General features: G+C 43.6%; 2 protein-coding genes across 6 annotated transcripts in view; both read left to right on the plus strand.

Moving 5' to 3' along the window:
* PDE1C (phosphodiesterase 1C) overlaps positions 1 to 12910 on the plus strand; it is a 541449-nt gene that overhangs the window by 272082 nt on the left and 256457 nt on the right. The gene's annotated exons all lie outside the window — the stretch shown is intronic.
* On the plus strand, positions 1454 to 4697 carry LOC133246158 (transmembrane protein 169-like). The gene has a single exon (XM_061414178.1). The coding sequence runs from the start codon at positions 1690 to 1692 to the stop codon at positions 2581 to 2583; it is 894 nt and encodes a 297-aa protein (XP_061270162.1). The 5' UTR covers positions 1454 to 1689; the 3' UTR covers positions 2584 to 4697.

Consider the following 12910-nt stretch of genomic DNA (forward strand, 5'->3'; position numbering starts at 1 on the left):
TTCCCAGGCCAGAATACTGGAGTGGGTTGCCATTTCCTTCTCCAGGGGATCTTCCTGACACGGATCGAACCCATGTCTCCTGTGTCTCCTGCATCGTAGGTGGATTCTTTACCACTGTGTCACCTGGGAAGCCCTGGGCGGGGGCGGGGGGGTGGGTGGGGGGCGGGCGGTCTGCACCTTCCCATTCCAGAGAGAACCTGGAGATTGGATCTCTGAGTCTGTCTGTGGCAGACTGGGCTCCTTGACAAATTAGATTCATTTGGTCAAATGTGTTGGCTTAAACTTTGCAGAAATGAAGTTGAATGAACATCAAGAAAAGCTATAGGGCTGATAGTCTAGCACATTAGTGGACCTCAGAGTACAAGTTAGCTTTATTTATAGATATTGCTTTTATGGTGAACTAGCTAAAAAGATATCAGCAAAATGAAAAGAAACTGAATTTCAACATTCAGAATATTGCTTGCAGTCATCACTGTGTGAGTCTAAATGATTCAAAATTTTTCATTCCATTTTGACATTTTTAACAAACATGTATGAGCAATTTCCAAGTTCTAAGCATTGAGAATATAAATTTGAATTAGATAAATCTGTTTTGGGCTTCACTAGTGGCTCAGATGATAAAGAATCCGCCTGCAATGTGGGAGACCTGAGTTTGATCCCTGGGTTGGGAAGATCCCCTGGAAGAGGGCATGGCAACCCACTCCAGTGTTCTTGCCTGGAGAATCACCATGGACAGAAGAACCTGGTAGGCTACAGTCCATGGGGTCTCAAAGAGTTGGACACGACTGAGTGACTAAGCACAGCACAGCAGAAGCCTGTTTTGGTTTCAGAAAAACAGTCTCGAAAGGAGAAACATGGAGAAGGAAATGGCAACCCACTCCAGTATTCTTGCCTGGAAAATTCCATGGACAGAGGAGCCTGGAGGGCTACAGTCCATGGGTCGCAAGTTGTACATGACTGAGTGCCTTTCACTTTCAAAAGAAAGCAAGAGAAAGAAAAAAAAAAATATCACCAGCTAACAGTCACATATTTGGTTCTGAAGAACAACTGTTATTTGATACTGTTTTGATTTCTGGAGAAGATAAGATTTTTTAGTACTCATGTATAGGTGTTCTCCTTTCCTTTAGTATTAAAGGACAAAGTTGGAAAGAGAATTCTATATATCTATGAAAGTTAAAGTACATATCAAATGCATATTTGATCCCACAAGGATTGATTTATTAGTACTTTTACAGCCTTACGAAAAGTACATGGTGCGCCAGGTCCCTTGGGGGCGCATTCAGTCTCACAGAAAAGAGCAGCATTTCAGGGTCAGGAACCATGGTTTCATGGGGAGAAGTTCTACAACTGACATCAAAAATATTTTGGAAACAATTATATTCAAAATTTAAAAATAAATGGGAAATGTATGCCTTAAAAAGATGCAAAACCGATCCATCCCAATCACCAACCTGGCACGCCCGCCGCAGCGGCTCTGTGTCTCTCCAGTGCAGAACCGTTCCTCAGCGGCTGCATCCTGACGCTCAGCGCTCTCCGCCTGCCCGGGTCCGCAGCACATGTAGTGCAACTCGTCACTGGAACGCCTTTGCATTAGCTGCATCCTGGAAGAAGCTCTGTGATGTTGTGGGTCATGAGTTTGCTCTGGCAGATTGGACTCTTGACAAGGAACAGCTAGATTTGAAGACGAGGATGGAAGAGCCAGCACTGGTGGAAGGCCAGGGTCAGCTCCCCAGCCCCCACCACAGCTCCCTGAGGAAAGCCATGGCAGCTGCTCTGGTCCTCGATGGAGAATCCACCATGGGGCACAGGAAAAAGAAGAAGAAAGAGTCCCGCCCAGAATCTATCATCATCTACCGGTCAGAGAGTGAGACACTGGATGAGGAGCCTGGGGAATCGGAAGGTGGAGATCAGCCTAAAGAGAAGGAGGGAGATGATTTCATAGACTATCCTATGGATGATGGTGTGTGGAACATGCCCGTGGACAGCCACTATGTCACATTAACTGGGACCATCACCCGAGGAAAGAAAAAGGGGCAGATGGTAAACATCCATGTCACGTTGACAGAGAAGGAACTGCAGGAACTCACCAAGCCCAAGGCATCGTCAAGGGAAACAACACCTGGAGGCAGAAAGGCCTGCCAGCTGGGAGCAGACCGTGGGCCACACGTGGTCCTCTGGACGTTGGTCTGCCTGCCTGTGGTTTTCCTCCTCTCCTTTGTGGTCTCTTTCTACTATGGCACCGTCACTTGGTACAACATCTTTCTCGTATACAACGAGGAGAGGACCTTCTGGCACAAGATCTCATGTTGCCCCTGCCTCATCCTCTGCTATCCAGTGCTCATCATGGCCATGGCCTCTTCCCTGGGCCTCTATGCGGCCGTGGTCCAGCTCTCATGGTCCTGGGAAGCCTGGTGGCAAGCTGCCCGGGACATGGAGAAAGGCTTTTGTGGTTGGCTATGCAGTAAGCTGGGTCTGGAAGACTGTTCTCCCTATAGCATTGTGGAGTTGCTTGAATCAGACAACATCTCAGGCAACCTGTCCAACAAGGATGCCACCCAGGAGATAGAAACATCCGCTGTCTAAATTCCCAATGACTTACTTCATTCTCTGGTCTTAGTAGCCTGTTTATCATCTTCCAGTTTCAGAATACTCCTTGTTTAAATTATTCCTTCTCTCCCCTCTATACACTGTTCTTCTGGAAAATTTTAGCCCACACTTATCTTTCGTACCATCTTGTTGGTTTTCAGGAGGGCAGGAAACGGAAAAGCAATTTGTGCCCAAATAGTCCATCTAATGGATAAACTCTTCTTTGTTCCTTACCCTAAGATAACCCTTTATCTGAGACAAGGAAGTTCAGGTGTGCAACAGTTCAGGAACTTGAAGGTATTCCTGGTGCCTGGAACCCAGGTTAGTATGTGACTAAATGTGACAGGGAGAATAAGGAGGCTCAGGGAAGACCAAATCCACTAATAAGATAATAGATAGTGATGAAGTGAAACATATAAGAAGCAGGGTTGCTACAGTGTAGCAGAATGTAAGAATTTGTGTGTATCACTTAGATTTTGATTTATATCTTAAATATAATCGAAGTCCAAATAGCAGTAGTTTAAACAAGACAAAAGTCTGTTCTTTCTTGTACAGAAGAAGTCTGGAGGCAGACCATCAGGGAAACTGATAAAGTCATCAGAGTTCCAGGCTTTCTTTTTATTTCCCAACCCTCATCACCTTTATCCTCAGCAACCAGCACTGACTACATCTCCAGTCGTCCCATCCATGTTTCAGACAGAACAGAGGACAGGGCAGAGAAGAGCACATACACTCTCCCTAAGCTAAGGAGGTTTCCCAGGAGTCCCTCTCAACACTTCTTCTATCTCATTGGCCAGGCCTTACTCACATGACCTCATGAGCAAAAGAGGCTGGAAAATGTAGTCTTTTGATTGGGCAGCTGTATTCTAAATATTTGGATTCTGCTAATTTAAGAGACAAGGAAAGAATGGCTATTTTGGTAGGCAAGTAAGAGTCTCTGGCTTACAGTAATTATTTAAATACATTCAGATCCCAAACTGTGAATACAGTTCTATTTATGTATTTATTTATTTATTTAAGCCTAAATCTTACACAGAGAACTTATACATAGATACTAGCTACATATACTATGCATAAACCACACAGATATTAGCAACTCGTGTGTTGCAATTAAATATCTGTAATGCCATATGGTTTCAGGTGTTTTCAAAAGGAAGAGTGGATAGCTGAGTACAATTGTATCATGTACAAATTACAGTAGCATAGCTTTTTTCCAGGTAGTGAAGATGGACTGGGTGATGATATTTAATGTAATGTACAGATGAAGGACTGGGAAGAGAGGCATTGCATCTGTCAGACATTCCCCCGCCCCCGCCCCCGCCCCACAACCCCCAGCAGGGTCAGTAACCCTAAGCAAAAGAAGATGGAGTCAGCTTTGGGTGTGTGTGTGTGCTCAGTCATGTCCAACTCCACAACCCTATGGACTGTAGCCCACCAGGCTCCTCTGTCCATGGGATTTTCCAGGCAAGAGTACTGGAGCAAGTTGCCATTTCCTCCAGGGGATCTTACTGACCCAGGGACTGAACCTATGCCTTCTGTGTCTCCTGCACTGGCAGGCGGATTCTTTACCACTGAACCACCTGGGAAGCCCCAGCTTGGGATGGTTTGACCAAACCTCACTCAGAATTTTCTGGAGTTCATCAACAAATACAATCTTTGCTGAGAAGCTTGGATCTTTGTGGCCACTGAGGGTATAAACCCTAGATGAATCCAGACTAATACATTCTGAACTTAAATTCCTGAGGGATCCCTTTCTAATAAAAAAAAAATCGTATGCGGTCACACAGATTTTTAAAGTTTGGGTCCTTACATGAAGACCTGGTGTCCATGTTCATGTTTCAGGAAGAAGCTGTTGAAAGAACTGCTGTGAATCAAACCCAATGGGTCAGGTAACGCTGTGCCACAGAAGGCCAGGGGCATTCGCCTAATGCATGGTGCTGAATTCCCCCTTCAGAGGGAAACCCATCCTTTTAAAAATAACTATCATTAATTTGAAAAAACCCAACTCTGTCCAACATTATTGAAGATAACTTTGGTGCCGTCTGGTGGTTTTGCAGAGATACAAACAATTGAAATGAAGACAACAATAAAATCTAATTAATGTTTAAAAAAAAAAAAAAGATGCAAAACCAATGTCTCCACTCCTTGGAGACTGCTGATTAGAAGCTTCAGGGATTTTCACAACATAAATCTTTGTTTTGTGTACTGTTTATTCAAACAGAAATTAATTCAATGATGTGCAATAAAGGTTTTCTCAAAGCAAAAAAAAAAAAAAGAAAAAGAAAGAAGAAACAGATCTGTACACAATTAGTTTTAGAATCTATGATAAGTAGTATGATAGAAGTCTGTGCAGAATACCATAGCAGGTGGCAAGGAATTCTTCTTGGAGTGGTGTATGTGTGTATATGTGTGTGTGGTGTTTATACTCTGTCTATAGTTTTTTATCTCTAATAATAATGGAAGCAATAAGTATACAACTAACATTTGTTGATTGCTTTTTATGACAGGCGCTGTTCTGACTCAGTTCAGTTCAGTTCAGTCGCTCAGTTGTGTCCGACTCTTTGCAACCCCATGAATTGCAGCATGCCAGGCCTCCCTGTCCATTACCAACTCCCAGAGTTCACTCAAACTCAAGTCCATCGAGTTGGTGATGCCATCCAGCTGTTCTGATTACTTTATACCTGTTATCTCCTTTAATCCTTGTAGTAGATTCTATGCAGAAAGTATCTGGATCGTCCTCATTTTGCAAAAGAGGAAACTGAGGTTCATGGAGGATTGGTAACTTGTTCAGGTTCGTGTGGCGGAGTCTGTCTACATCTAGGTAACTCTTGTTACCTGAGGCCTCACAGCACTGAAGGGGGCTGGACCCCCTGCTTCCATGCTAGTTGGCAGGACTTTTTTGAAAGTGCTCTCTGTAGACCCTAAGGGGATGTTTCCTTCCCATATGGGTTACTGCCTTTCTATTTGGAATCCATCATGTGTGTGTGCCTCTAAGGTGCTTTACTACTGTCATGGTTCATTTTATATGTCAGCTTGACAGGCCATGGTGCACCCAGTAGCCTCATTAAACATGGTTTCTGAGTGTTTCTGTGAGGTTGCTTCTAAATGAGGTGAGCCCTTGACCCAGTAAACTCGAAGTAATAGCTTGCTGTCCCCAGTGTGTATGGGCATCGTCCGATCCGTTGAGGACCTGAATAGAACCAAGGGTGGAGAATGAAGAAATTTGCCTCTTTTTTCTTGACTACTCCTTAAGCTGGAACATCTTGGCCTTATTTTCTCCTGCCCTTGGACTGAAGTTTACACCATCAGCTTCCCTGGTTCTCAGGCCTTTGCACTTTGTCTGAATTATACCACTAGCCTTCCAGTGTTGCCTGCTTGAGAAAAGTGGATCGTCCATAATTGCATGAGCCAGTTCCTCATGATAAATCTCCTTTTATATTTGTGTTTGTGTATATATATACATCCCATTGGTTCTTTTTATCTAATGAATCCTGAGTAATATAGCTTGTATCATAGGAAAATCTTACTACATATATGTATATAATGAAATGACATTTGCTGGTTTCTTTTAGAAGGCTCACTTCCTTGTAGTCCCAGCTGTGGTTCTTAAGGGTTCTCAGTATGTCTCCAGCACTGAGTCTAATCTGTTGTGTTTGAATATGCCTACTACTGCTGATAGAAAGTTCTGCCTGGAAGTCTTGGGGATCTGGATTTTGTTTGAGCTCCTCCCCCAAATGTTTTGGAGAAGGAAATGGCAACCCACTCTAGTATTCTTGCCTGGAGAATCCCATGGACATAGGAGCCTGGTGGGTTACAGTCCATGGGGTTGCAAAGAGTCAGACACGACTGAGCGACTAAATCACCACCACCCAGCCATTTGACTTTTGGCTATTCATGTAACTCCACTGGACCTTAGTTTCCACACCTGCAAAATGGGCATAAGGATGCTTTTTTTTTTTTTTCTCTCTCTCTTTCACCTAGGGGCCGTGGGCCGGGCATTTATTCCTGAGTGTTGCTTCAGTCAGCTAGTCTGTGATGATGATCTCATGTGTGGGGGACACCACGTGTGCTATGTGAGTAAAGGCCAATCCAGACAGGAGCCATCCCCATGGAGCTCACAGCCTCACTGGGGACATGTGATGCACATAATTGAGCTTGAGCACAATTATCACTAGACATATAGTTATCACACAAATAATTATACTTTATTAGTTATGCAAAAGTTGTATACATGTAATAATAATATTGCAACAGGTAGCTATCATTTACTGATAACACTTAGCTATGTGTCAGGAAAACATACTTTTATTTAGGCATTAGGATCAACTTCTGATGTGAGGTTTCTTGCGTACTTATTAAAATCGCTTAAAAATTTGAAACAGTACACATGCACCATATAAAATTAATACGTACGAAAGTGTATTAAATGAAAAGTTAGTCTCTTTTTCACTGTAGATTTCTCAGTCCTACTCTCCAAAGAAAAACTCATTGTAAACTTCTTTTGTATCCTTCAAGATTTCTTATTCAGGTACTGGCAGTACAGTCATATCCATTCTTTCACACAGATGTGATGTGTTATGTACAATTCTACATTTTCTTTTTATACTTCGTTCACTTTCTTTCTGTCTCTGCCACTGTCTCTGTCTTCCTCTATGTCTGCCTCACTACACACACACACACACACACGCATACACACACACGTGCGCGCGCGCGCGCACGGGGGTAAGAGGAGAGGTGGAGAGATCAAGCTCCACCTCATTACTTTTGGTAGTGATTAGTTCTCTTTCTTGGGGACTCAGTAGGTTAAAAAAAAATCATATCATGTGAAGTATTCTGTAAATGTAAAAATATAAAAAAATAAACATAACCCCTAAGAACAGCCTGAGTCCTGGAGCTCAAGCTAAGTGACCCCTGAAAGGACTCTCCTTCCAGGGCAGCTTACCTAAGGAGGGGAGAGCGTGGCTCTGTGGGCAAGTGGCTGGGTGTAGAGACAGTGTCATGAGGCTGTGTATGTCCAGGGCTTGTCTCGGGCGCTGGCTCTGCAGTGAAAGCCCTGATTCCCAGCCCTCTGGCTGGTGGCTAAGCTGGTGAGAGGCTGTGGCACTGGTCACGACTGGCTCATGAACCATGTGGGACAGTACAGCTGATGACAGGGAACTGAAAGACAAGGGCTGCCATCTTGAGCCCCAGGCCTCCCAGACCACTTCCTGCCCTCCACCCCTTTTTTTCCTTTTCTACATTTCCACTCTTCCCACCCCACCTGGGCTCTTTTCCCTGGAGAAATCCTATTCTTCCTTCAGAACCTTCCCCTGTTCCCTCGCAACTCATTCTTAAAGCACTGGGAGTATAGCAGTGGTAAGAACCAAATTGTTTCAGGCTCTCACTGCATTCCAGACATTTAAGTTTTTTTTGCAAGAATTGACTCATTGAATCCTCACCTCCGCCCTATGAGAGACTCTTATCATCCTCGTTTTACAGATGAGGAAGCCAGAGGCACAGAAAGGTCATGCCTTGAATGAGTGGTGAAGGCCAGTTTCAGATGATGGCAGTCTGATGAACTGATGTAACACCCATAATTGCTACCATTTAGTCCTCACAGTGACCTTGAAGTAGGTGTGGTGATCTCCATTTTTACAGATGAGGAAATGGGAGTGAAGCGCCTTGGCAAAGGCATGCAGTAGCAAGAGGTAGAGCTGGGTTCTCCATCTGATTCTCGCGTTCTCTCCCCTTTAACGTGTTGTCTCTGTACCTACACCTTTGACACTAGAGGCCCTTGTGCCCAGTCTCCTCACTACACCTGGGGTCTTCTTTTTTTTCCTCAACCACAGCCATGCTTAGCACTGCTCTTGACCTATAGCTGGTGCTCAGTGAGTAATTGTTTCATGATCAGTCTCTCTCTTGGCTGAGTGTGAGTGTTGTTACTGTACCTAAACTGACAGGTGTGTCCCACTGCAACCATTTTGAAATTATATATGGAAAAGTATAACATCCTGTGATGATTTAATGTTGTCATGTCACCTGGGCCCTAAGGTGTTTTTGCATCCAATGTGGATGCAAATGTTTTTCCTCCACATTCCTGACATTGCCTGAAATCAGTAGGTTTAATAATTTATCCTTGTCACATGGGGCTTGTCCTGAGCTGAGAATGAAGTGGCTGCAGGGTCTAAGAGCTGGAAAACCACAGGAATTCCTGGTGCTTCTTTCAGGTTCTACTGTGCCCTACTGAGGGTGTTTGACACAGACCCCTGGCCAAACCCACACCTGTCTGGCTATGCAGACCCTGAGATGGGCATTTGGATGGAGTTGTGCTGTGCTTAGTGGCTCAGTTGTATCCAACACTTTGCAACCCTTTGGACTGTAGCCCGCCAGCCTCCTCTGTCCGTGAGATTCTCCAGGCAAGAATACTGGGGTGGGTTTGCCATTTCTTCCTCCAGGGGATCTTCCTGACCCAGGGATGGAACCTCTGTCTCCTGTGTCTTCTGCATTGCAGGCAAATTCTTTACCCACTGAGCCATTGGGAAAGCTCAGGATATGTTTATAATAGAGTGTATATCAGTAAAATTGAGTCCGTTCCCAGGTGCAACTTGAGCACGTTGAACAAGTGATGTGCCCTTATGAAGAGCATATTTGCGTATTAGTATGTCTGTGTTTTGATTCTAAGCCCTTTACTTCCTTAGGACTGTGCCACTGAATTTTGTGGTTAGGTCTGAGAATATCTGTACGTTTCAGCAGGGCCAAGCCTGTGTCTGATATAACTCTGTCCCCTGGCATGCAGTGAGCTATCATAACATAAATACTGAGTGAATGAAAGTTTGTGTCTTTAGGGAGGTGAGAATGGTTCTGGGTGGGAAAGAGTTTCTGAAAATGCTCCAAGTATATCAGTTCCTCTGTTACTGAACCCTGACATTTGACTTGCAAATGATTTGTGGTGTTTCTGACCACAGCCATTAGGAGGTGGCATAGTAACCGTGGCTGTAACCTTGGCGCATTGGCTTTTGGACAGAGAGTTGCTAAAATTAAACTGTTGCTTTGGCCTAGTGCTGTTGATCTGCTTTCATTATTTGAGAAAATGTGCAGATATTAGAAAACTTGCCAGGGGCCAGAATTTGCCTATGGATTTCAGTTAATCCTTCCTTTAGCTAAAGAACTTCTAGCTGTGTGTTGATCAAATTGTTAATTATACTCAAAGCAGTGTGTATGATGAGTAAATTAGCATAATTTTGCTATTAATGGTCATTTTCTGCTTCAATCCTTCAGTTGTATTATGGACCATATACATGATGATCATGTAGCCTTCTTGAATTTAGTGTAACAGTTCTTTTCTGAACCAATGATAGCAGCTTATAGTTGTACCTAGATGTGTACAAGTGTAATTAATGATGATAATCGGTGTATTATCTTTCCTGTTGCTGGAATTAATTGAAATAGTATACATATAACAACCAAGCACAGAGCAGACATATGGTAAAGGATTGCTAAGTTTTTAGTCATCTATCTACTATGCATACATCCGTTTTCCCATCTGGTGGTAGTACTGTTAAAATATTTCTTAGCAGCCATATCAAGCATTTTATTTGATTTATTTTATTTTTTCATTTTTTAAAGTAGATGACATTTATTTTTAAATATTCCAAGTTCAAATTATTGCTCCAGAGACCTATGATACAGAGTTCTAGAATCCCAATTCATTCCTATCTAAACATTTGACAGGTTCATGATGTATATTTTCTTGGAGACAAAGGATTAGCTTTGTCTCTTATCACACCTCTAGTCAGCCCTCTGTATGGCAGTGGGATAGCCCTCTATCTGGGTGAGACAGTTAAAAAGATGGTTAATCCCACCGTTTGGAAATGAATTCTGCAACAGGCCCCTGATTGTAGTCGAGACCACTGTTACTCTAAGGGACAGACCAGCCACCATTTCTTCAGGTTCTCTGTTGTTGCATCTGACTAGCAGTTTATTTAGACCATTGTAATATCTACACTTTTAGAGGAATGCCTTCAAAGGCATTAGGTCTCTGACTTTTTTTTCCATCCACAGAGAGACCTGAGTTGTAACCATTGTGAGTGGGGCCAAGGGATGGGAGATGGAACCAGTATTTTGTGCACTTGCTAGACAGGTACCATGTGAGGCCCTTTGCCTGTGTTATCTCACTTAATCCTCATGACAACCATAAGAGGTGGGTAACATCACCTCCATTTTAGAGATGGGGAATCAGAAATGTCATGTGCTTATGTAGCTTGACCAGTGATCCAGTTACTAATTTGAACCCAGATTTATCTCCTGCAAAACCCAAACTTTTGTGCTGTCTTGCTTCATGCAGCACTGTTTGTTGTTCTTTAATGTTTTGCTGCTGCTGCTGCTGCTGCTAAGTCACGTCAGTCGTGTCTGACTCTGTGTGACCCCATAGACGGCAGCCCACCAGGCTCCCCCGTCCCTGGGATTCTCCAGGCAAGAACACTGGAGTGGGTTGCCATTTCCTTCTCCAATGCATGGAAGTGAAAAGTGAAAGTGAAAGTGAAGTCGCTCAGTCATGTCTAACTCTTCACGACCCCATGGACTGCAGCCTACCAGGCTCCTCCATCCATGGGATTTTCCAGGCAAGAGTACTGGAGTGGGGTGCCATTGCCTTCTCCGAATGTTTCTTTAATATTTGTCAATTTATCTATTCATTCTCTGCATTTTCATGTAGTAAATTTCTCCTAAATGCAGTGCTAGAGAGACCAGTCTTCCTATAAATTGATAATACTCCTTTCTATTAGATCATGAGGGTTGTTTCACTTCTCATAGCTTCTTTTTGTTTGATTGGAGAGCCAAATTGAGTGCTCAGTTCTAACAATTCTTATCTCTGATTTCTGGTACCACTACCTCTCTCTTTCCATCTAGAATTTTCTATTGATCCTTTTCTCTTATTTTAACTGCCTCTTAAGCTTCTAAATTATTTCTTAAAATAGACTATAAAATCATCATGCTGTGTGTGCTGTGCTGTGCTTAGTTGTTCAGTCGTGTCCGACTCTGCGACCCCACGGACTGTAGCCCGCCAGGCTCTTCTGTCCATGGGATTCTCCAAGCAAGAATACTGGAGTGGGTTGCCATGCCCTCCTCCAGGAGATCTTCCCAACCCAGGGATCGAACCCAGGTCTCCCACATTGTAGGCGGATTCTTTACCGTCTGAGCCACCAGGGAAGCCCTAAAATCATCATAGAAATTTTCAAATGTTTAAATAGCTTTACCCATCTTGGAGATTAGCTTTAAAAATGTGCAACAAATAGGGAGATATGGGATCCATTTATGCAGTAGCTATATATTTTGTCCTTTCATGCACACATGTGTGCATAAGTGTATCCATGTACACTCACACACAGTATTGGTAGGGCATGCCCTTTGAGTCTCCTGACCATGACTTGCATCCGTCTGTCTTGTGTAACCTTAGTCTCACTGCCTCTATTCTCTGATCAGCTGATCTGACCAACCACACAATGAAACTAAAGGTCATCCACCCTGAGGACACTCCTCTCACTCCTGTTATTAATGCTGTTTTAAAAGAGGCAGTTTCTGAGTATTTTAAGACTTAACAGTAGATCTGTGACCTTGAAATTTAGTTTTGGACTTATCTAGGATGATCTTTATTAAGTCTTTTCGGCTATAAATTACTATGCCATTCTGGGGACGGGGGCTGCAGTGGGGCAGGCAGGTGGGAAAATCTTTTCCTCCCCGGCAGGGACAAGTCCATGTAGTAATCATGGTGGTTCTTCATTGTGTGCTCCTTGAACCTCTGCCTAAAATGTGAGGCAGACATTTTAGTTGCCAGCTTCTCTCTCCGACTTGCATTTCATACCCAATCAGTGCACAGAAGAGAGTGTGTGTGTGTGTGGCCTGCAGCATAAAGAGGCAGATGGTTCTGAAGGCTGGTACAGAGTGGGAGCTTCCTGCTGAACAGATCTGTCTCTGGGGGTAATGCCGGCTGCCCAATAAACTTATGTTTTCTGGCACCTATACCCATTGCCAAGGGTCTTCCCTCTGAATTGCCAACCTGCATCTCAAGTAGACAGAGGGAACCTGGGCCAACCAGAAGTCATGAATAAGCACAAGGCGTTTGTGTGGCCTGGAAGCTGGTGACAATTCAGAACTGATACTTTTTGTTTGTTTGTTTTGGTCCTTGAATTTCGTGCTTTTTGATAGGAAACCAGTTGGTCTATCAGCTATAAGCAGCACTCCCTCTCTATAGATACAACTCTCTGAGGTTCTTTGGGGAATTTAAGAGTTGAGTGAAAAATCTATTCTTGCTCACAAAAAGCTTGTGAGCCAATCAATTTTTCCAATG

This window comes from Bos javanicus, chromosome 4, assembly GCF_032452875.1.
Source record: "Bos javanicus breed banteng chromosome 4, ARS-OSU_banteng_1.0, whole genome shotgun sequence".
Taxonomy (NCBI): domain Eukaryota; kingdom Metazoa; phylum Chordata; class Mammalia; order Artiodactyla; family Bovidae; genus Bos; species Bos javanicus.